The sequence below is a fragment of the Haliotis rufescens genome, unplaced genomic scaffold (genome assembly GCF_023055435.1).
Source record: "Haliotis rufescens isolate VD_foot unplaced genomic scaffold, xgHalRufe1.0.p SCAF_11, whole genome shotgun sequence".
NCBI classification, from domain to species: domain Eukaryota; kingdom Metazoa; phylum Mollusca; class Gastropoda; order Lepetellida; family Haliotidae; genus Haliotis; species Haliotis rufescens.
Window position 1 is genome coordinate 22,102,590 of NW_025963791.1, and position 21,003 is coordinate 22,123,592.

At 42.2% G+C, this 21,003-nt stretch overlaps 1 protein-coding gene across 1 annotated transcript in view; it reads right to left on the reverse strand.

The window, feature by feature from the left end:
- Positions 1-21,003, reverse strand: part of LOC124137282 (DNA-dependent protein kinase catalytic subunit-like) — a 125,966-nt gene that overhangs the window by 38,452 nt on the left and 66,511 nt on the right. Inside the window, exons 55-75 of the mRNA XM_048392413.1 lie at positions 18,943-19,094; positions 18,107-18,238; positions 17,751-17,984; positions 16,071-16,220; positions 15,576-15,749; positions 14,929-15,018; positions 13,475-13,685; positions 12,085-12,253; positions 11,285-11,518; positions 10,685-10,797; positions 9,652-9,783; positions 9,235-9,414; positions 8,909-8,996; positions 7,928-8,051; positions 6,726-6,864; positions 5,880-5,957; positions 5,446-5,556; positions 3,783-3,911; positions 2,119-2,217; positions 1,284-1,392; positions 852-963 (exon numbers count right to left, since the gene is read on the reverse strand). Coding sequence (XP_048248370.1) covers positions 852-963; positions 1,284-1,392; positions 2,119-2,217; positions 3,783-3,911; positions 5,446-5,556; positions 5,880-5,957; positions 6,726-6,864; positions 7,928-8,051; positions 8,909-8,996; positions 9,235-9,414; positions 9,652-9,783; positions 10,685-10,797; positions 11,285-11,518; positions 12,085-12,253; positions 13,475-13,685; positions 14,929-15,018; positions 15,576-15,749; positions 16,071-16,220; positions 17,751-17,984; positions 18,107-18,238; positions 18,943-19,094 — 2,960 coding nt within the window. The remainder of the gene's footprint in view (positions 1-851; positions 964-1,283; positions 1,393-2,118; positions 2,218-3,782; positions 3,912-5,445; positions 5,557-5,879; positions 5,958-6,725; positions 6,865-7,927; positions 8,052-8,908; positions 8,997-9,234; positions 9,415-9,651; positions 9,784-10,684; positions 10,798-11,284; positions 11,519-12,084; positions 12,254-13,474; positions 13,686-14,928; positions 15,019-15,575; positions 15,750-16,070; positions 16,221-17,750; positions 17,985-18,106; positions 18,239-18,942; positions 19,095-21,003) is intronic.

The window sequence follows — 21,003 nt, forward strand, 5'->3', positions numbered from 1 at the left end:
TGAGATATATTCTTTCACAAATTGAATTTAATTCTGCATCACATTTCTGTAAACATTTTCATACGAATTCAATTAATAATACTGATATTTAGTTTTGTCTAAAAATGACCCAGAAGATGATTTGTGAAATTAAATTCGATTTTGTAATATAAAATCAGTGTACTGTGATATTCACGCCTCATATCATGTCATGAACAAGTCAGTAGCAAATAAACAAGTTTCACAACATACAAAAAGAACAGCACTGTAGCTCACCTGGATGCATAGTCAACAGTTTAATCTGTCAACAAAGGCAGACACTGTCAGCATTGCTATTCAAATATTTTCTGAGAACTGAAACTAACCCTAAAATCTAATGATTGGAATAAAATAGGACATCATCATCAGGACAAACATGCCCGAGTTCAGCTTCCTCAGTTAACAGAGCCAATATGCTTTTAAGAGAATATACAAGCATAGTCAAAACAAGGTCAAAATCTAAAAATATCGAGAAAAAGAAGAAGAACCCTCTTATAACAACATACACACCAAATTATTTTCCATTTTGAAAACAACGGCCATAAATAGGTTTTCCAATATGGCTGCCATGGTGGACATATTGAAAATCTGATTTCAACCTCTTGAACAAATCAGGGTGTCAACATTGGTGGGAAGAAGCATGTGAAGTCTTAGCTTCATTGGTCAAGTGGTTTCTGAGAAGAAGATGTTTAAGATGGATGACAGACAACAGAAGACAGACAAACAGGTCACGACATAAGCTCACATGACTTTGAGTCAGGTGAGCTAACAATTAAAACATGAGAGAGACACCATTATTGTATCAAACACACTAAACACAACTCTGTGATCACCTGTTAGTGACGATATCATCCCAGGTGTCCGTGGTGTCAAGTAGGAGATGAGGGGAACGTCTCTCCCACTGCTGGGCCAGGCGCTGGGCGGGACCAGTCGATGAGAAGTTGCCTGGAAAGAATATGGCATTCCCAAAGTATGTCAAGAGCAAAAATACAGATAACAGTAGTCATATGCAGTATGACAATAAAAAAAGAAAAACCCATGCTTTTAACCACGTTAAAAAGAAAGTTATGTGCACTTCCAGTTTAAAGACTGCTAGGGAATGAGATGTATAATGCGACATTAAAACAAACAAACATTCCTATGCCAATGTATACCTTAATAAGGAAGTAACATGCACTTCTGGTTGTGGAAAACACGTCTTATGAAGCACATGGACCACATGGAGCTGGTTAATTATCAGTGAGGGAACAGCCACAGATACTTACTCTCCGTGCTGCGGAATGCGAGGAACTCTTGCAACTCCATGAGGGGCTGCAGTCTCTGGAGCTGACACGTCCGACTGGAGGCCATCAGAGTGTCCGTGCTGCTCCAGTCCTGGTGTACATAGAAGCAGGTAGACACAGGTAGATAGAAGTATTACAGGTAGATATAGGTAGATATAGGCAATGACAGGTAGACACAGGTAGATAGAAGTATTACAGGTAGATATAGGTAGATATAGGCAATGACAGGTAGACACAGGTAGATAGAAGTATTACAGGTAGATATAGGCAATCACAGGTTGACACAGGTAGATGGAAGTATTACAGGTAGATATAGGTAGACACAGGTAGATATAGGTAATCACAGGTAGACACAGGTAGATATAGTCAATAATATATAGTCAATCACAGGTAGACACAGGTAGATAGAAGTATCACAGGTAGATATAGGCAATCACTGGTAGACACAGGTAGATAGAAGTATCACAGGTAGATATAGGCAATCACTGGTAGACACAGGGAGATTCGTAAATTTCACATTGAATTATATATCTATATACTTATCCTATCTCACACTATGCATTTCTTGCTTCTTCTTTCGACCTTGGGTAGAAATGTAGAAAGTTTCGAGTTTCTAAGAACATTTCGCTCGAACTCATCACAGCATCACCATGATCACCACCCAAACAAATGGGTACTGCACTGTACATGTAATCCTGTGCACTTCAAACATGAAGTAATCACAGGTAGATACATGTAAACATAGGTACACAACATTTCATCTTCATTAAAGGGTAAGTGTTTTGTACAAAATGTGGGGTAAGGTGCAAGTGTCTACCTGCAGGAACTTCTGTGACGCCATGGTGGAGTAATGTCTGGCTCTGTCGTAATCCTCCTGCCACAGGTACATCAGCGCCAACTCAAAGCAGTAGCGACTCTGAAAACAACATGTTAAATCCTGGCTATGTTGTCATGTGATAACAGAGGCGACATCAGGTTGCTATGTTGTCATGTGATAATAGAGGTGACATCAGGTTGCTATGTTGTCATGTGATAATAGAGGTGACATCAGGTTGCTATGTTGTCATGTGATAATAGAGGTGACATCAGGTTGCTATGTTGTCATGTGATAATAGAGGTGACATCAGGTTGCTATGTTGTCCATGTGATAATAGAGGTGACATCAGGTTGCTATGTTGTCATGTGATAATAGAGGCGACATCAGGTTGCTATGTTGTAATGTGATAATAGAGGTGACATCAGGTTGCTATGTTGTAATGTGATAATAGAGGTGACATCAGGTTGCTATGTTGTCCATGTGATAATAGAGGCAACATCTGGTTGCTATGTTGTCATGTGATAATAGAGGCGACATCAGGTTGCCATGTTGTCATGTGATAATGGAGGTGACATCAGGTTGCTATGTCATCATGTGATAATAGAGGTGACATCAAGTTGCTATGTTGTCATGTGATAATAGAGGTGACATCAGGTTGCTATGTCGTCACGTGATAATGGAGGTGACATCAGGTTGCTAGTTGCAAGATTTTAAAATCATATTCTGTGACCACATTACAGCTGACAATTCATACACCCATATCAGGTGCGCCATTTCAGGTTTGCAATTGATAAATCAGCTGCAGTTAAAAAACGTCTTTTAGTTCAGTTTTAGTTTAGTTTCGGTGTTCTACAGAGCAATGTATGACATGTATCTTACTGACACCTATAGAAATGATTGTGAACTCCTCAGCAACAAGACACACAGACACGGCAGCTTGTCAATACTGTTTTATTACTTGCCCGTGAAGAAATCATCCGTTTAATAAACATACAGCTGTATTACACATTGTGTAATACCAGAACGCGTGCTTATGTACTCTCGGGACACGTTTCACGAACAAATATTGAAAGCTCTCAACATCCCTTGGCTTATTCAACGACATTGCGTGTGGAGATGATAGATCACTGAGAGGAGCTTATGCACACTCGATGACTCCAGCAACCTTGTTTCAACTTTTGATGTGTTTGAAGCATTTTTATGTTAAACTCAATTGGATTATGCCATGGATCGTGTAGGTGTCAGCCTATTCATACTCAACAGTATAATTCTAAAAACATTATAAATGACAAGTAATAAATAAAATACTAAACTCGCTCCGGTGTAAAACCAATTTTATGAAACTCGTGAATAGTTGTGGTATCTGACTCGCTTTCGCTCGTCTGATACCACAACTATTCACTGGTTTCATAAAATTGGTATTACATGGGAGCTCATTTAGTATTCTATATGTAGCCTCATGGATAGGTGTCTAGCCTAGGTGACATATTCACATAATTCTTAATGCGTGATTGTGTCATTTTCAATGAAGACCATAACTTAGTGAGCCAAAACTAGAGAGACTGTCCTTTTAACGTTCTTTTTATTGAGCTAGTATTCATATTCCTCAAGCACTGTTAACTGCAGTGCTCTACAAAGCTTACACACTCCATAGCCACACGAACCTCCAAAAGTACTTTCCGCTCCACGTCCTTCATGGCATCATCAATGAATGTGAGCAGAGACTGCTGCTTCTCATTTCCCTGCAGCATCAGCTTCAGCTTGCTACGCAGGAGGTAGGGCAGGTAGTGTTCCTGGAACAGACATTACACACATACATCTCCCTGCAGCATCAGCTTCAGCTGGCTACGCAGGAGGTAGGGCAGGTAGTGTTCGAGGAACAGACGTTACACACATACATCTTGCTGTGCAGATTCATCGTGGAATGATTCTTATAGATGTTCATGGGTTTCACCAGTGTTAACAGCACTATATAGGTGTTCATGAGTTTCACCAGTGTTAACAGCACTATATAGGTGTTCATGGGTTTCACCAGTGTGAATAGCACTATATAGATGTTCATGGGCTTCACCAGTGTTAACAGCACTATATAGGTGTTCATGGGTTTCACCAGTGTTAACAGGTCTATATAGGTGTTCATGGGTTTCATCAGTGTTAACAGCACTATATAGGTGTTCATGAGTTTCACCAGTGTTAACAGCACTATATAGGTGTTCATGGGTTTCACCAGTGTGAATAGCACTATATAGATGTTCATGGGCTTCACCAGTGTTAATAGCACTATATAGGTGTTCATAGGTTTCACCAGTGTTAACAGGTCTATATAGGTGTTCATGGGTTTCACCAGTGTTAACAGCACTATATAGGTGTTCATGGGCTTCACCAGTGTTAACAGCACTATATAGGTGTTCATAGGTTTCACCAGTGTTAACAGGTCTATATAGGTGTTCATGGGTTTCACCAGTGTTAACAGCACTATATAGGTGTTCATGGGCTTCACCAGTGTTAACAGCACTATATAGGTGTTCATGGGTTTCACCAGTGTTAACAGCACTATATAGATGTTCATGGGCTTCACCAGTGTTAACAGCACTATATAGGTGTTCATGGGTTTCACCAGTGTTAACAGGTCTATATAGGTGTTCATGGGTTTCACCAGTGTTAACAGCACTATATAGATGTTCATGGGTTTCACCAGTGTTAACAGCACTATATAGGTGTTCATGGGTTTCACCAGTGTTGACAGCACTATATAGGTGTTCATGGGTTTCACCAGTGTTAACAGGTCTATATAGGTGTTCATGGGTTTCATCAGTGTTAACAGCACTATATAGATGTTCATGGGTTTCACCAGTGTTAACAGCACTATATAGGCGTTCATGGGTTTCACCAGTGTTAACAGCACTATATAGGTGTTCATGGGTTTCACCAGTGTTAATAGCACTATATAGATGTTCATGGGCTTCACCAGTGTTAACAGCACTATATAGGTGTTCATGGGTTTCACCAGTGTTAACAGCACGATATAGGTGTTCATGGGTTTCACCAGTGTTAACAGCACGATATAGGTGTTCATGGGTTTCACTAGTGTTAACAGGTCTATATAGGTGTTCATGGGTTTTATCAGTGTTAACAGCACTATATAGGTGTTCATGGGTTTCACCAGTGTTAACATCCATGAATTTCATTCCTTTGTGATATCATCCAACAGTTAGTTGACACCCAGCAATATAACTGACATGGCATTTAACTCTCTGAATCACTCCCAACACTTTGGTTCAAGTGTTCAGGGAACTGATATCACCCAACAAATCCAGCATACAGTACCTGAGCAAATGAGTCGTCCCAAACATTGTTGAGTGTTCCAGATCCAGTGCTGTCAATGCCGTTGTTGCAGACTTCTTGCAGAGCTTCCCACTGTGTCAAATGGTCCAAACACTGGAGACAGATTTCACATTAATACAGATCACCCTTTCGAGTCAAAGTTAATTTGGTGTATTCAGGGACAATTTTCTAAACTTGAACGGCTGTGTAAATTTGTAAAGTTTGTTTGATGTTAAACATCGCTCTTAGCAAAATTCCAGCTATATGACATCAGCCCGCAAATATAGAAAGTCTGAACCAGACAATCCGGTGATTGATATTATAAGCATCGATCCATGCAGTCAGTGCAGAACACAGAACCTGATCAACTGATCGCTTACATCGCCTCTAACGACATGCTGGGGACCAAGATTTACCAAGATTACAGCATACACTACCTCCATCCTAGCATCATCCCACAGATCCACCTCCGCATCTGTGGGTTCCCCTCCTTCCCAGTCATCACACGACAACGCCTGCAACAACACAATTCAGAAGCCACATTATACTGTTTGATCCAGTAGAAGCCAATATTATAACTGTGTCAATCATTAAGAGATCAGGCCTGTAACACACAAACCAGTGGATGATATCATGAGCATTAGTTCATTACACGCCAAATGTTCAAGTGGTCAGCCGCTTTTAGAATATACACTCCAAAAACTACCCATACTGCTCTCATTTTGTCCAACTGAGCCCTATTCATCAAGTAATCTGATACATGAGTGAGTGTGTTAATGTGTTAAGCTTCACACAGCTTCAAGCAATTATCCAGCCATATATCACGGCAGGTAATACCTACAACATTCTTCAAACATTCTACCAATGTGGGAAATCGAATGCATGTCTTGTTGGTGACAAGCCAACACTTTAACCACTAGGCTACCCCACCACCCCCATCACTGTAATACATGCTTGAAATTAAAGACTGAAACAGTCTGAACAATGGTTTGTCACTATCAGCCAGGTCAGGGTCTTCAAAGATAGTATCCTAAAGGGTGATCTTAGTGCTACATCTATTCATTGTAAATATATATCAAGTATGTGTGTTGTGATAGTTGCAGTGCTGTTGGATTAGTGTGGCGAAGATCATAACAATAGAGATGAAGTACCAAACTATTCCATTTACATCAATTTCAATAACCAGCTCAGAGTAAGGTAACATTTCAGTATTGAAGTCTCTAAGGAGGATTTGTCCAAGGAACCCCCCTTGTCCCAGGTTCTGCATCAAAAGCACCTCCTACCTCCTCGTAGAGTTTCCTGGCTCCCTGGTAGTCCCCTCTAGCCTCGGCCTCCAGAGCCTCGCGGGTGATGGGCTTGGTCTTGATCTTCCCGCTGAAGATGCCCTGAAGAACGTCATACTCATCCACTGACTTGTACAATCTGTGGGTCCAAGATGTCATACAACCTTACCAAACCCAGTGTCTGAGCATTTATATACAAGTAGTTGCCTGTAGATATTCATCACTTAAATGAGAACTTGCGTATACTTTGAAAAAGTCTAGCATGATATATAATTCGCAAGTGTGTCCTAAAACCCTGAGGACAAGAGCGAGGCACTGCTTGTTTCCTTACTGCTGACCTTAAACTTCAAAGTATTCAATAGCATTCAAGTCCACCAAGGTTATAAACTAGACTGAAAGCTTTACCCAGAGCTCCAGATAAGCTGCGTATCTGCGTGAAATACGCATAAAAAATGCAGAAATACGCAGTAAAATAAAATCCAAGCGAATCAAATACGCAACGAACATTACAGATATGCTTCAAAAATAAAACTTGTGCGTATCATCAAAAGTGTTAAGTAACCCTGCGTTTTCGATTAGCAAATCAGCAACTTATTTTGAAATTATAAACGGGCATTCCGTCAACCTTGCCAAACTCCACAATGACAGTTACATCATGATCATTTGCCATCACACATTCTTGTGGAAGTATCGTGGTATTTTTGAGTCCTATAAAGCTCTCGAACCCACACGACACCAGTTTGCAGGGACTAGATGAATAGTGTTTTTAAATATTTAACTTAAATACCCACATGTGTAAAAACTAGTGGGTAACAGAAATTTGAATACCCAGATAGAATTACTGATACCCAATGATTTTAAAATGCATGGGTAAAATACCCACAACACCAAAAGCTTATCTGGAGCTCTGTTTACCAAATTTTCAAAATGAAATTGGTCAACAGTACACCAAGCAACTACTGGTACACACAGACGTGATGACAAGACCTGCATTGTGACCACAGTGAATATCTGGAATGGTCCAATTTCTGCATGGGTGTTCCAGCTGTGTATATTGCACACATACCCTGACTGCAGAGCCAAACTACCTGTTAAGAATATTGGAACCTTCACAAGCATGTGTTGTGCCTACTTTTCACAAATCCATCCTCTCATCAGCACATCGGTTTACCAGTAGTCTCTGCCTATAATATAAGCCTGACCTGGCCATCTCTATCCACAGACTGGTGTCGAGGGAGACTGTCGTGGCCTCCATCTTGCCGTGCTTACTGGGACGGGCTTCCTCCGTGTTGCACTGGATCAACTGCTCCTCCATCACAGTCAGCCCTGGCAACATCGCCAACATTCACAACATGTTCTCATGCAACAGCATGCCTTGTCCTTCCAGCAACAAAGTTGGCTGTGAGATCATATATGGTCATGTATAGCCCAGGCATAATTGTACTATCAGATGACATTTTCACAATCTGGTTCATATTTTTTCATTATTTACAGTCTAAAAATTACAAATAAATACAATCACTAGATTCACTTTCTTAGTTCTGATTTATACAAAATGCCCCACATTGCATAAAATGCAACTAACTGATTAGATATACGAACACATTGAAAGAATTATCTCTACAGTAAAGACTTTTGCAATACTCGATATATTTTCTTTCTTATATACCTAAATTGACATAAAGACAATTAAAGATCACATTGAAAATTCATATTTGTTCTTTAAAAATATTTTTGGTCTGATAAGTAAACAAAACTGAAATAAAGGAAAAGTGTTGATTTCATAAAGGGAAGGGTCCTTACGTAACTCCCTTAATAATCTTCTTTGGAGCTTTTTCATTACTCGCATTTCTCATGTATGTGAGTGAGTGAGTGAGTGAGTGAGTGAGTGAGTGAGTGAGTGAGTGAGTGAGTGAGTGAGTGAGTGAGTGAGTGAGTGAGTGAGTGTGAGTGAGTGAGTGAGTGAGTGAGTGAGTGAGTGAGTGAGTGAGTGAGTGAGTGAGTGATTATGCTGCTTTTAGCAGTATTCCAGCAATATCCCTCTTTGGGGAATCAAACCCAAGTCTTCGGCATGACATCCGAACGCTTCAACCACGACCCTACCCCACTGCCATAATTATCTTAGTGCAAAGATCTCTGTGTGGAATAGGCCTGGTGAGCATAATGCTGTCTCCAGTTCTCACCTAGGGGCTGCAGGTTGCTGATGACAGCACACACTCCGAGGTTGGCCGGCTCCACCTTCAGCGTGGTCCTCAGGTCGTACAGGATGTCCTGCAGCAGGGAAACATCATCACTTACTATCTATGTAGGTCATATTAACAAAGGATATGCTTTGAAATGGTCCTAATCATTGTAGACATTTATTTATTATCCAACTATCCTATATTGAGATAGAAGATTAAAGGAATTTTTAAGTACTGGGAGGACAGAGAGAAGATGGAGTCTCACCATGATGCAGGAGAGACATGGAGGGAAGTACTGGGAGGACAGAGAGAAGATGGAGTCTCACCATGATGCAGGAGAGAAATGGAGGGAAGTACTGGCTGGACAGAGAAAAGATGGAGTCGAGACTTTTGTTGATTTGCTCATTCATTTCCTCAATCTCTCGTTCTGTCTTCACGGTGTCCATCTTGGCAAATATAGCTTTGAAGAGTGAAGAGAATAGTAACTTGGCCACTGTACTGTCTCGCTGAAAAGGTAACAAATATAATCAAAACATGCACGAAAACAACATGAATTACAAACAGTTATACCCAAACACAGCTACATCAGTAAACACAAACTAAAAAAGGGTGTAATCTATTTCAGCTTAATGATGCACAATGGCTCTTCTGAGCCAATGGTAGCATATATGAACCTATTTTTGACTGTTTGAATTCTTTTTCATTAAAGTAAATAGTTCCATGTTCTCAGTTCAAGGACTTACATGGGCAACTGCCTGTAGTGGTGCTATGATATAGGAGTACTTGATCTGGATGTCCGGCAGGTCTCCAATACGATACTTGCGGTACATCGTCACTTGGTTCTCACGCCGCTTCTGTTGTTCTAGGCGGGCCGTCTAGAAAGACAGTTCACAATGGCTGACCATGAGATAGAATCTAAACCACCAACTAGAGAATACATATTCTTTTTGAGTAAGTAATCAAGGCTGACAACGTGTCCAGCTTTCGGTACCTATAAGAGTAAGTGACAGTTCAAGTTTGTTATCGCCCTACGTCTACACCTAATGTCAACCAAATGAACCTAAAATGAAGCCTTGTGAAGGTCATGGGGTCATGATGCGTGTTTTCCCAAAGTTACAAAAATGTTCAATATTTATTACTCAAGCCCCTCTTCCTGGACCTCCATGGGCAACGGTTTCTCTTTATTTGAAGTTGCTCCCTGTGTTTCTACATGTCAACGGTAGAAAATAACCAGTCTCGATTATTTGCCGAAACAGATTCCATTGGGTGTAAAAGGCAGAATATTAGTGAAAATTGTATAAACGGATCTCTGAAAATCAATCACACCAGGTGTTCACGAAAAGGATAAACATGTCCTGCCCTACCGGTAACACACGCCACCCACACAATTTGCATAAGAAAGTCAGTGTTTGTTGCATGAGATCACACAGCAGTACTCCTACCATGCAATGGCAGCCTGTTAAAAACCCATACAAATCAAGTGATGGACTATAAAATCCAGTGACATGATAGCCCATATACTAACAAACACTTCCCTTGATACCCGATATCACTACACAGATTCAGACAACTTTCTCCCCAGGCAGATAAGGGACCAACCATTTGATATTCTGGGTCAGGGGCCCAGGATTTTTGTATTTGACAGATCTTTTTCAGTCAGCTATGAAAACATATAATTGTTTTTTTATTTTTACATATTTCTTTTCATCTACATGATTTCCACCATACACAGCAGAATATCAAATGGTGGGACCCTAGTGTGTGAGTTTGGCAAACCTCTCTCATTTTGTTCATCCTTGATGCTTTCTTCACAAAATACAGCCTGGATGCTTCCTGGTCTTTCAGGAATCGACGCTTCAGTCTCAGAATGTCACTCTGCTGACTAGACCCTACATACAGAAAAATATTCATCTTATTCCTTTGTGAGCTATAACATTACAGCCATAAAATGGCAGCCTTCAGTATCAAGTGATAAATGTGGTCAATGTTTGTTTGTTGTTTAATGACACTCACCCATATTCCAGCAGTACGATGGCAGCCTGCAATTAATCAAGTCTGGACAAGATAATCCATTGACTGACATCATGGGCATCAATATACACTATCAACCAAGTCACAGAGTCTGGACACCCGATCCATATGGTTCCCTCTTACGACCAGCATAGGTTGGTGGGGATCTATTCTTACCTGGAAAACCCACAGGGTTGTTTGTTAGTAGCCTGTGCAACAATTCATATTGTCACATGGGTGAGTCACAGCTAACAGGTTCTTTTCCCTAGTTGTCACCTACTGTTCTTTTTCAGCAGCCACTGCATGTAACCTCTTATTATGTCAAACAGGATCTCTAGACAAAAAAAAAAGTTGAGGTTGTCTAACCTGGATTTTCTTTCTTTACATCTGCCCCTGCTGTTGCTTGAGAAGGACCTGGTCTCTGGCCAAACCCTGGCCCTGGGCCCTTGGGTCTTGGTCTTCGTGACTTTGTCCGACTGTCGCCCCCACCCACAGAGAAGAGGAGAGAACTCTGAGTCTGGGTCTCTCCCCCCAGGGTGAAGGCATCAGAGAAGGAGTCCAGGCTGCTCTGGGTCAGCCAGTTGAAGGGAGCCCGAGACCCTGCAACATTGGTAAGTAACTAACGACTGACAAATTATATTCTCATGGTTTAAGACTGCCTACGAGCTTAATCAGTGATAGTGATCATAATTATACATAACATAGTAGGAGTGAGTGAGTTAGGTTTAATACTGTATTTCAGTTATTTCACAGCGTGTCAGTACAATGTGGGAGGAAAGTCCGATGTCATGCAGGTCTTAAATGTTTACCACTTTGGTGAAACTCACGAGCACGAGTATGGTGCTGATAATCAGGGCAAACAGGGAACATAATAGGATTTCTTGCTGTTTAATGTTGCAGTCTGCAATATTACACCTTTTTCACAGTGTAAATAATTGAGTCCAGACGAAGCAAACCTGTGACTAAATGCGAGACAAGTCTTGTCTACCTAATACATGCTGGTCGACTCTTACAAGCATAGGTTATTGGCGTCAAATTCTATCTGTGAATCCCTATTGATTTTATCACAATGTATGACTTCAAATCACCTCGCAATAATAATCACTTCTAATAATGTCATCATCAAAACATCTAAACTCATTCGACGTCAGTTGTGCTGAACCAACCTGCTTCCTGTGTTTGTGTGAACTGAGCTGCATCCACAGTTGCTCGGACCCCTCCATCCAGACTGTCCTCCATCATAGTGGTATCCATTGTCTGTGTAGCCTGGGTGCTGGCGAACAGCGGCGTCATGACGGCATGGCGCTGTCTCCAGGAGGAGTGGATGGAGTAGTCCTGAGAGATGAAACAGTCATTAATCTGGGTGTTATGGCAGCCAAATTTACAAATCATAATCCTTAGTTTCAGTCTTACCAGCCATCCACATCATTGTTGGCTCGTGATCTTGTCAGGGGACAGCACTAATGAAGGTTCTATATAAACCTTTCAGTAATTTGTACCCGGTAGGATGAAATGGCAATGTGGTTGTTAACCTTCTAGCACCTAACAGGAAGCTTGGATTGTTTACTCCCCAGGGAGCTGAGAATGATTCTTGAATGCACATTGATCAAGTGACCGGGGTAAGAATAGCGCTTTGAGCATGCCCCTGAGTGGTGTGGAAATATGCACAATATAAATAGCCTATTATTATCATAATTGTTTCCTACACTTCTTCAATACAGAGTGAGCAAAGAATAGTTGTTTCAAGCTACATGGAAGATACCTGAACCAGACAATCCAATGATTGACATCATGGGCTTCCATCCATGCAATTTGGTTATGATGCTGGTACACTATCAACCAAGTCACCGAGCCTGACAACCCGATCCATTTAGCCGCCTCTTGTGACAAGCATAGGTTGCTGGGGACCTGCATTCTTACCTGGGATCCCCATGGGTTTCCTACAGATTGAGGTGGGATTGAGAACATTGCAGTCATGCTCCAGGCATCTCCCCGAGGCAAGAGAGTTAACTGACTATAAAAGTCCAGTTACCACCCCTGCCAAACTAGGCTGGATTTCCTGGGCTCGATCGCAGCGACACCAGTGGCTATTACGAGTTATGTCCCTTCTATACCTCTCCTATGGACCAATCAGATTCCACCTCTCGTTTCACTTGCATTTGCTTCAAACAAAATGGCAGCGCCCAGTCAAGACAATCTGCTCTATAATCAAGATCTATATTGTGATAAAATGGGTCTTACACCGCAAATTGCATCAAATCATATGAACACCTTCATTAAGAACATGAAAAGATTTGGTAAATATCTATTTACAACGAGTTGGCGGTGCACATGCTTTATTAATCATGCAATCGACTGAAATCTGCACGATGGTTTACGAACCAGATTTTGATTTCGTTGCGCGATTTTGATTGGACTATGCATAGACTCGTTAGTCCAGCCAAAATGTAACTCCATAATACCAGCCTAGTTCGGCAAGGATGGAAACTAAACTTTTATAGTCAGTTAACTCTCTTGCTTCGGGAAGAAGTGCTCCAGGACACATCCTGACCCTACCTGAAACTTGCACTCTGACAGAGCATGTTCAAATATCTCCCTCTGGTAGTCGGGGCTCTTGGAGGTCATCTCCAGCAGGAGGTTGGTGGCGTAGCTGAGATACTGCTGCTCTGTGCTGGGGGAGTACATGGCCTCCAACATGGCCACCATACGGTCCAGGGTTCCTGTGGGCAGACGGGTCTCACTGCTCCAGAAGTTCTGCACCAGCAATCTGGAAAATGGAATAATTAGATTATTTAAACAGATTTTCTACAAAAGGATGAAATACAAAACTAGATCAAGGCCCTGAAGCTCACCTGAATAATAATGAAATAATAAAGACATGCATTAACCAAGTCAGTGAGCCTGACCACCTGATCCTGTCTGTTGCCTCTTACGAAAAGCATAGTTGGCAGCAAGCATTGATTGCTGAAGACCTATTCTAACCCAGATCTTCACCGGGTTGATGAAATAATAGTGGCAGTGTTACCAAATTGTCAGAACTGTGTTGTCTTTATGTGTAAAATATATGTGGTCATGACATATGTAGTATAGCCTTTAGAACCAAGAATATTATTTTAGGATGAAAGAGACTGTACTGGAGAAGAACCTCAATCAACTTTTTACTTCAGGGACACACAGTAAGAACCACGTCAATGCAAATCAAGTCCACTAAAAGAAATATAAATGGTGAATGAGGACATCTTTTATTACAGGGTCCAAAGTTATATTACTATAAGGGTAACGCTTTTTTTCAGGGCATTATCATTTGCAGAAGCCAAAGGTCTTCCATTAGGAAGGAGGGCAGTTGAAAAGACCGAGGGCTTCTGCAAATGATAATGCCCTGAAAAATAGCGTTACCGTTTTTATAGGTAAAATGGATGGAATTTGTTATCTCTCAAAAGGAAACAACAATATCGGTTTTGAAACATTTACTGCAATCAACACGAATGTCACTGACCCACTTTTACAAATAAGGAAAAGTCATAGAACAAACCAGATGATGTCACTATTGAACGTGACATCACCTATCCCTACCCTATGACGTCACCTAACTTGGCGTGATAATGGCCCGTCAAGCAATACGAGGGCATTATCAAGTTACAGTGGCCCGCTCATTTCTGATAACATGCTGGCGGTTTAATGATAATTCTATCCATTTTAGCTATAATGAGATGCAGTAAGATTGTAAAGGGGCCAACAAATTGATATTCAGGGGGCTAGGGGGGGGCCTGATGAAAAGACTGTCCTAAATAATTTGTCCTCATGATTGACAAAAAGAAAACATTTGTTTACTGGACATGCTTGATGTTCTTGAAATAATGTGTTGTGGGTAAAAAAAAACACTTTTCAGAGAATATATCGTATGTCTTAAAGTGTGGACTGAAATATATTTCTATCTCAAACAAAAATCACCCAGTATCCTGAATATCAATTAGTCAGGGCCTCCTATATCTGCCTGCTGTAAGACCGACCTGCAGTGGAGGTCCTCATCTCCCAGTCCCAGGAGCAGAGTCTCCTTCGTCTGCTGCATGATCTGGTGACCTTCCTCCGACTCATCGTCCCTGGCAACAGGAAGCAACACAAGAATCTTCAGATTCCAGACTTGCAATCTAACTTTTGGCTAATCTCTCAAAAGAGAGGTCAGAATGTGGTTGTAAACATTTTCCTTTGTTCATCTAGGCATACAATTATCCTCAGTCTTCAAGAATAGCTCTCATGTAAATCAAGAGTACTAAAACACCAACCCATCATCTCCCATCACAAACAAGACATCCACATTCACTAAACCACCACTCATCATCTACCATCAACACAAAGACACTCACTGATCATACACAGCTATTTTCTATTCCTAAACACACTCCCTAAATGAAAGTATTCTCGGTGGGATGTAATGTACAAGGGCCCTGTTCCAAAAAGGGATCTTAGCGTTACGATGGTTCTTAATGAATGTTAAAGTATGGGAGTTAGATCATCTTAGCACTTACGTTGCTTTGACATACAGGGTCTTGTACCAGAGAAAATGACAAAAAAACGGCCCCATGCACTGACTTATTCCTGGATTACCATGAACCTTGTTCAGTCAGAGCTTGAGTCATCAACGCTGACAAGGCCGTACCTGTAGTTGTCGTATATCCACATGAGTATCTCGTACATGGTGTTACGGCAGGAGGTGCTGGGGTGCTGGCTGATGCTACACACAGCAGACATCAGCTTGGACAGTTCCTCGGGCTTCAGCTTGGCTGCGATTGACTTGACAATCCTCAGAGACATCTGTTGGGTGTCCTCATCCCTGGCAACATAACACAGATGACGATAGACACTTGAGCTGAATGCTGGGAGCTTACACTGCAGTGACCTACATTCCTACAGTGACCTTATGGCCTGCAAATAATGGAGTCAGCCGAGTAAGGAGCTTTATTGAGTGTGAGCAATGTGAGCAGGGCTTTGTTATAGAGTTCTAGGTACACCTACCTGAATGTAAGATGGCCTGTTACTATGGCATTCTAGGTACACCTACCTCTGTGTAAGATGGAGTGTTACAAATGGAGTTTTAGCTACATCTACCTGTGTGTAAGATGGACTGTTACTATGGCATTCTAGGAACACCTACCTGTGTGTCAGGAATTTGAGAAGGCCTTTGCTATGGAGCTCGAGGAAGACATTCTCAACCTGGTCGATCCCACTGTGTATCACTTCCAGACACTGGGTGCGGAACTCTCCATGCAGACTTGGCAGCATAAACAGCAGTCGGTTCAGGAATCTGAGCAGGCAGAGTATTCATGTCTTACAATACAATACTGAATACAAGGCAACTAAATACAACAAAGTTAGCTGACAAATAAGTTATTATGTTTCAGGACATCGGCTTACTTTGAGTACATCAGCTAACTTTGAGTACATTCTAACTCTGAGGACATGCTTACTCTGTGGACACGCTTACTCTGAGGATACGCTAACTCTAAAGATACGCTAATACTGAGGATACGCTAACTCTGAAGATACACTTACTCTGAGGATACACTAACTCTGAGGATGCACTAACTCTGTAGACACACTAACTCTGAAGATACACTTAATCTGAGGATACACTAACTCTAAAGATACGCTAATACTGAGGATACGCTAACTCTGAAGATACACTTACTCTGAGGATACACTAACTCTGAGGATGCACTAACTCTGTAGACACACTAACTCTGAAGATACACTTAATCTGAGGATACACTAACTCTAAAGATACGCTAATACTGAGGATACGCTAACTCTGAAGATACACTTACTCTGAGGATACGCTAACTCTAAAGATACGCTAATACTGAGGATACACTAACTCTGAAGATACACTTACTCTGAGGATATGCTAACTCTGAGGATACGCTAACTCTGAGGCTACGCCAACTCTGAAGATACACTAACTCTGAGGATGCGCTAACTCTGTAGACACACTAACTCTGAAGATACACTTAATCTGAGGATACACTAACTCTCAAGATACGCTAATACTGAGGATACGCTAACTCTGAAGATACACTTACTCTGAGGATACGCTAACTCTAAAGATACGCTAATACTGAGGATACGCTAACTCTGAAGATACACTTACTCTGAGGATATGCTAACTCTGAGGATACACTAACTCTGAGGATACGCCAACTCTGAGGATACGCTAACTCTGAGGATGCGCTAACTCTGTAGACACGCTAACTCTGAAGATACACTTAATCTGAGGATACACTAACTCTAAGGATACGCTAACTCTGAAGATACACTTACTCTGAGGATATGCTAACTCTAAAGATACGCTAATACTGAGGATACGCTAACTCTGAAGATACACTTACTCTGAGGATACGCTAACTCTAAAGATACGCTAATACTGAGGATACGCTAACTCTGAAGATACACTTACTCTGAGGATACGCTAACTCTGAAGACACGCTAACTCTGAGGATACACTTACTCTGAGGATACGCTAACTCTTAAAAGTTTCTAGTGACCTGTTAGATTGTCTAACACCAGGGCTAGAGCTGCCCACCTGGTAGCAATGGTGGGGGGTATGTTTATAAGTTTCCGGTGACCTGTTTGATCGTCTCACACCAGTGCAAGAGTTGCCTATCTGGTAGCATGGGCAGTGGGGTAGCCTAGTGGTTAAAGCGTTCACTCATCACTCCGAAGACCTGGGTTTGATTCCCCACATGAGTACGAAGCCCATTTCCTGTGTTACCCGTCGTGATATTGCAGGAATATTGCTTAAAACGGCGTAAAACAATATTCTTACTCACTCACTCACCTGGTAGCAATGGCGGGGTAGTGCCTCTGCATGTGGTGGACACACACAATGAAGTTGTCCGGCTTGCTCTGTTGTATGGAGGACATATAGGTAACAACATGGTCATGGAAGGAGCCCTCAGTCTGTCTCTCCTTCTCAGCCAGGTACTTGAAGATCATCCCCACAACCTCTGCCGCAGGGGCATACGTCGCCTTGTAATGGTTGCCCATGGCATTCACAACTGCACTAAAATATCTGCAAGAAAAATATAATCCAAAATATACCGCTTAAATTGAATTGACATGTTAGCAAGTGGGAGTTGGAGATAGTCACCCTTCAAATACTCTTCTAAAAAGGACACAAGATCGCAGACTTACTTTTCTCTATCTACAGGAGCCGATGGACCGTATGGTGAGAACTGACAGGCAATGATCACTCCAAGCACCTGTATGCCAGTCAGGCTGTCCTTGGACTTTGGGTCAGACGTCTTCAGCTGCTTGTATATAACACTGAAATAATGAGTAAATGAGTGTGATATTTAGCACTATACCAGCATTAACACACTGGGAGACATAAAAAATGGGTGAGAATCACGGGCCGTCTCCGTGACGAGCGAACACTATAACCATCTGGTTAATCCAACCACTCCAACACTGAAATGTTGGAGGCAAAATAGAACATATCCTTGGTTGTCCTTGGTCTTAGGTTCGGTCAGACATCTTCAGCTGCTTGTATATAACACTGAAATAGTGGTCTTAGGGTCAGACATCCTCAGCTGTTGGTATATAACACTGAAATAGTGGTCTTAGGGTCAGACATCTTCAGCTGCTTGTATATAACACTGAAATAGTGGTCTTAGGGTCAGACACACTTCAGCTGCTTGTATATAACACTGAAATAGTGGTCTTAGGGTCAGACATCTTCAGCTGCTGGTATATAACACTGAAATAGTGGTCTTAGGGTCAGACATCTTCAGCTGCTGGTATATAACACTGAAATAGTGGTCTTAGGGTCAGACATCTTCAGCTGCTTGTATATAACACTGAAATAGTGGTCTTAGAGAAACCTAGAGAAACAGAAATGAACTTCATGAAGTAAGATGCTGCTGTAAAGAGACTCAGACCAGGAGGAACCTCCTTTAGAGCATTCTAAACTATTAAAATACACAGAGACATTGCTAGGTTATCATTATACACTACTGCTAGGGACTCACTGATAGGGAATGTCTACTCTGGTCTTCCAGCACTCCAGCAGGGTCTTCAGCAGGTCCAGGTTGTTCCGGAACACAAACCTTGTGTCATGGTGGATGTTGGCAGTGAGGAACTCCACAAGGCGAGAGGCCATAGCTTTCTCCTCGGCAGAATCCTTTCAAATCAAAGCATAGCCACTATCAGCAACCTTCTGAACAATTTTGCAAACAGATTTGACTGTATTTCACTTTAAGGAAATGGGGTCTAAGGATTTTAAAGTAAAGCTATCCCATATGAGTCAAGGTGTCCTATCTCAGCTATGACTGTTGTGTCAGTACAACATGGGACCTATCTAAGCTGTGGCTGTTGTGTCAGTACAACATGGGGCCTATCTCAGCTATGGCTGTTGTGTCAGTACAACATGGGGCCTATCTCAGCTATGGCTGTTGTGTCAGTAAAACAAGGGACCTATCTCAGCTGTGGCTGTTGTGTCAGTACAACATGGGGCCTATCTCAGCTATGGCTGTTGTGTCAGTACAGCATGGGGCCTATCTCAGCTATGGCTGTTGTGTCAGTACAACACGGGACCTATCTCAGCTATGTTTGTTGTGTCAGTACAACACGGGACCTATCTCAGCTATGGCTGTTGAGTCAGTACAACATGGGGCCTATCTCAGCTATGGCTGTTGTGTCAGTACAGCATGGGGCCTATCTCAGCTATGGCTGTTGTGTCAGTACAACATGGGGCCTATCTCAGCTATGGCTGTTGTGTCAGTACAACATGGGGCCTATCTCAGCTATGGCTGTTGTGTCAGTACAGCATGGGGCCTATCTCAGCTATGGCTGTTGTGTCAGTACAACACGGGACCTATCTCAGCTATGGCTGTTGTGTCAGTACAACATGGGGCCTATCTCAGCTATGGCTGTTGTGTCAGTACAACATGATGGCCTATCTCAGCTATGGCTGTTGTGTCAGTACAACATGGGGCTTATCTCAGCTATGGCTGTTGTGTCAGTACAGCATGGGGCCTATCTCAGCTATGGCTGTTGTGTCAGTACAACACGGGACCTATCTCAGCTATGGCTGTTGTGTCAGTACAACATGGGGCCTATCTCAGCTATGGCTGTTGTGTCAGTACAACATGATGGCCTATCTCAGCTATGGCTGTTGTGTCAGTACAACATGGGGCTTATCTCAGCTATGGCTGTTGTGTCAGTACAGCATGGGGCCTATCTCAGCTATGGCTGTTGTGTCAGTACAACACGGGACCTATCTCAGCTATGTTTGTTGTGTCAGTACAACACGGGACCTATCTCAGCTATGGCTGTTGAGTCAGTACAACATGATGGCCTATCTCAGCTATGGCTGTTGTGTCAGTACAACATGGGGCCTATCTCAGCTATGGCTGTTGTGTCAGTACAGCATGGGGCCTATCTCAGCTATGGCTGTTGTGTCTGTACAACATGATGGCCTATTTCAGCTATGGCTGTTGTGTCACTTCAGCATGGGGCCTATCTCAGCTATGGCTGTTGTGTCAGTACAACATGATGGCCTATCTCAGCTATGGCTGTTGTGTCAGTACAACATGGGGCCTATCTCAGCTATGGCTGTTGTGTCAGTACAACACGGGACCTATCTCAGCTATGGCTGTTGTGTCAGTACAACATGATGGCCTATCTCAGCTATGGCTGTTGTGTCAGTACAACATGGGGCTTATCTCACCTATGGCTGTTGTGTCAGTACAACATGGGACCTATCTCAGCTGTGGCTGTTGTGTCTGTACAACATGGGGCCTATCTCAGCTATGGCTGTTGAGTCAGTACAACATGATGGCCTATTTCAGCTATGGCTGTTGTGTCAGTACAACATGGGGCCTATCTCAGCTATGGCTGTGGTGTCAGTACAACATGATGGCCTATCTCAGCTATGCCTGTTGTGTCAGTACAACATGGGGCCTATCTCAGCTATGGCTGTGGTGTCAGTACAACATGATGCCTATCTCAGCTATGGCTGTTGTGTCAGTACAACAGGAGCCTATCTGAACTATGGCTGTTGTGTCAGTACAGCATGGGGCCTATCTCAG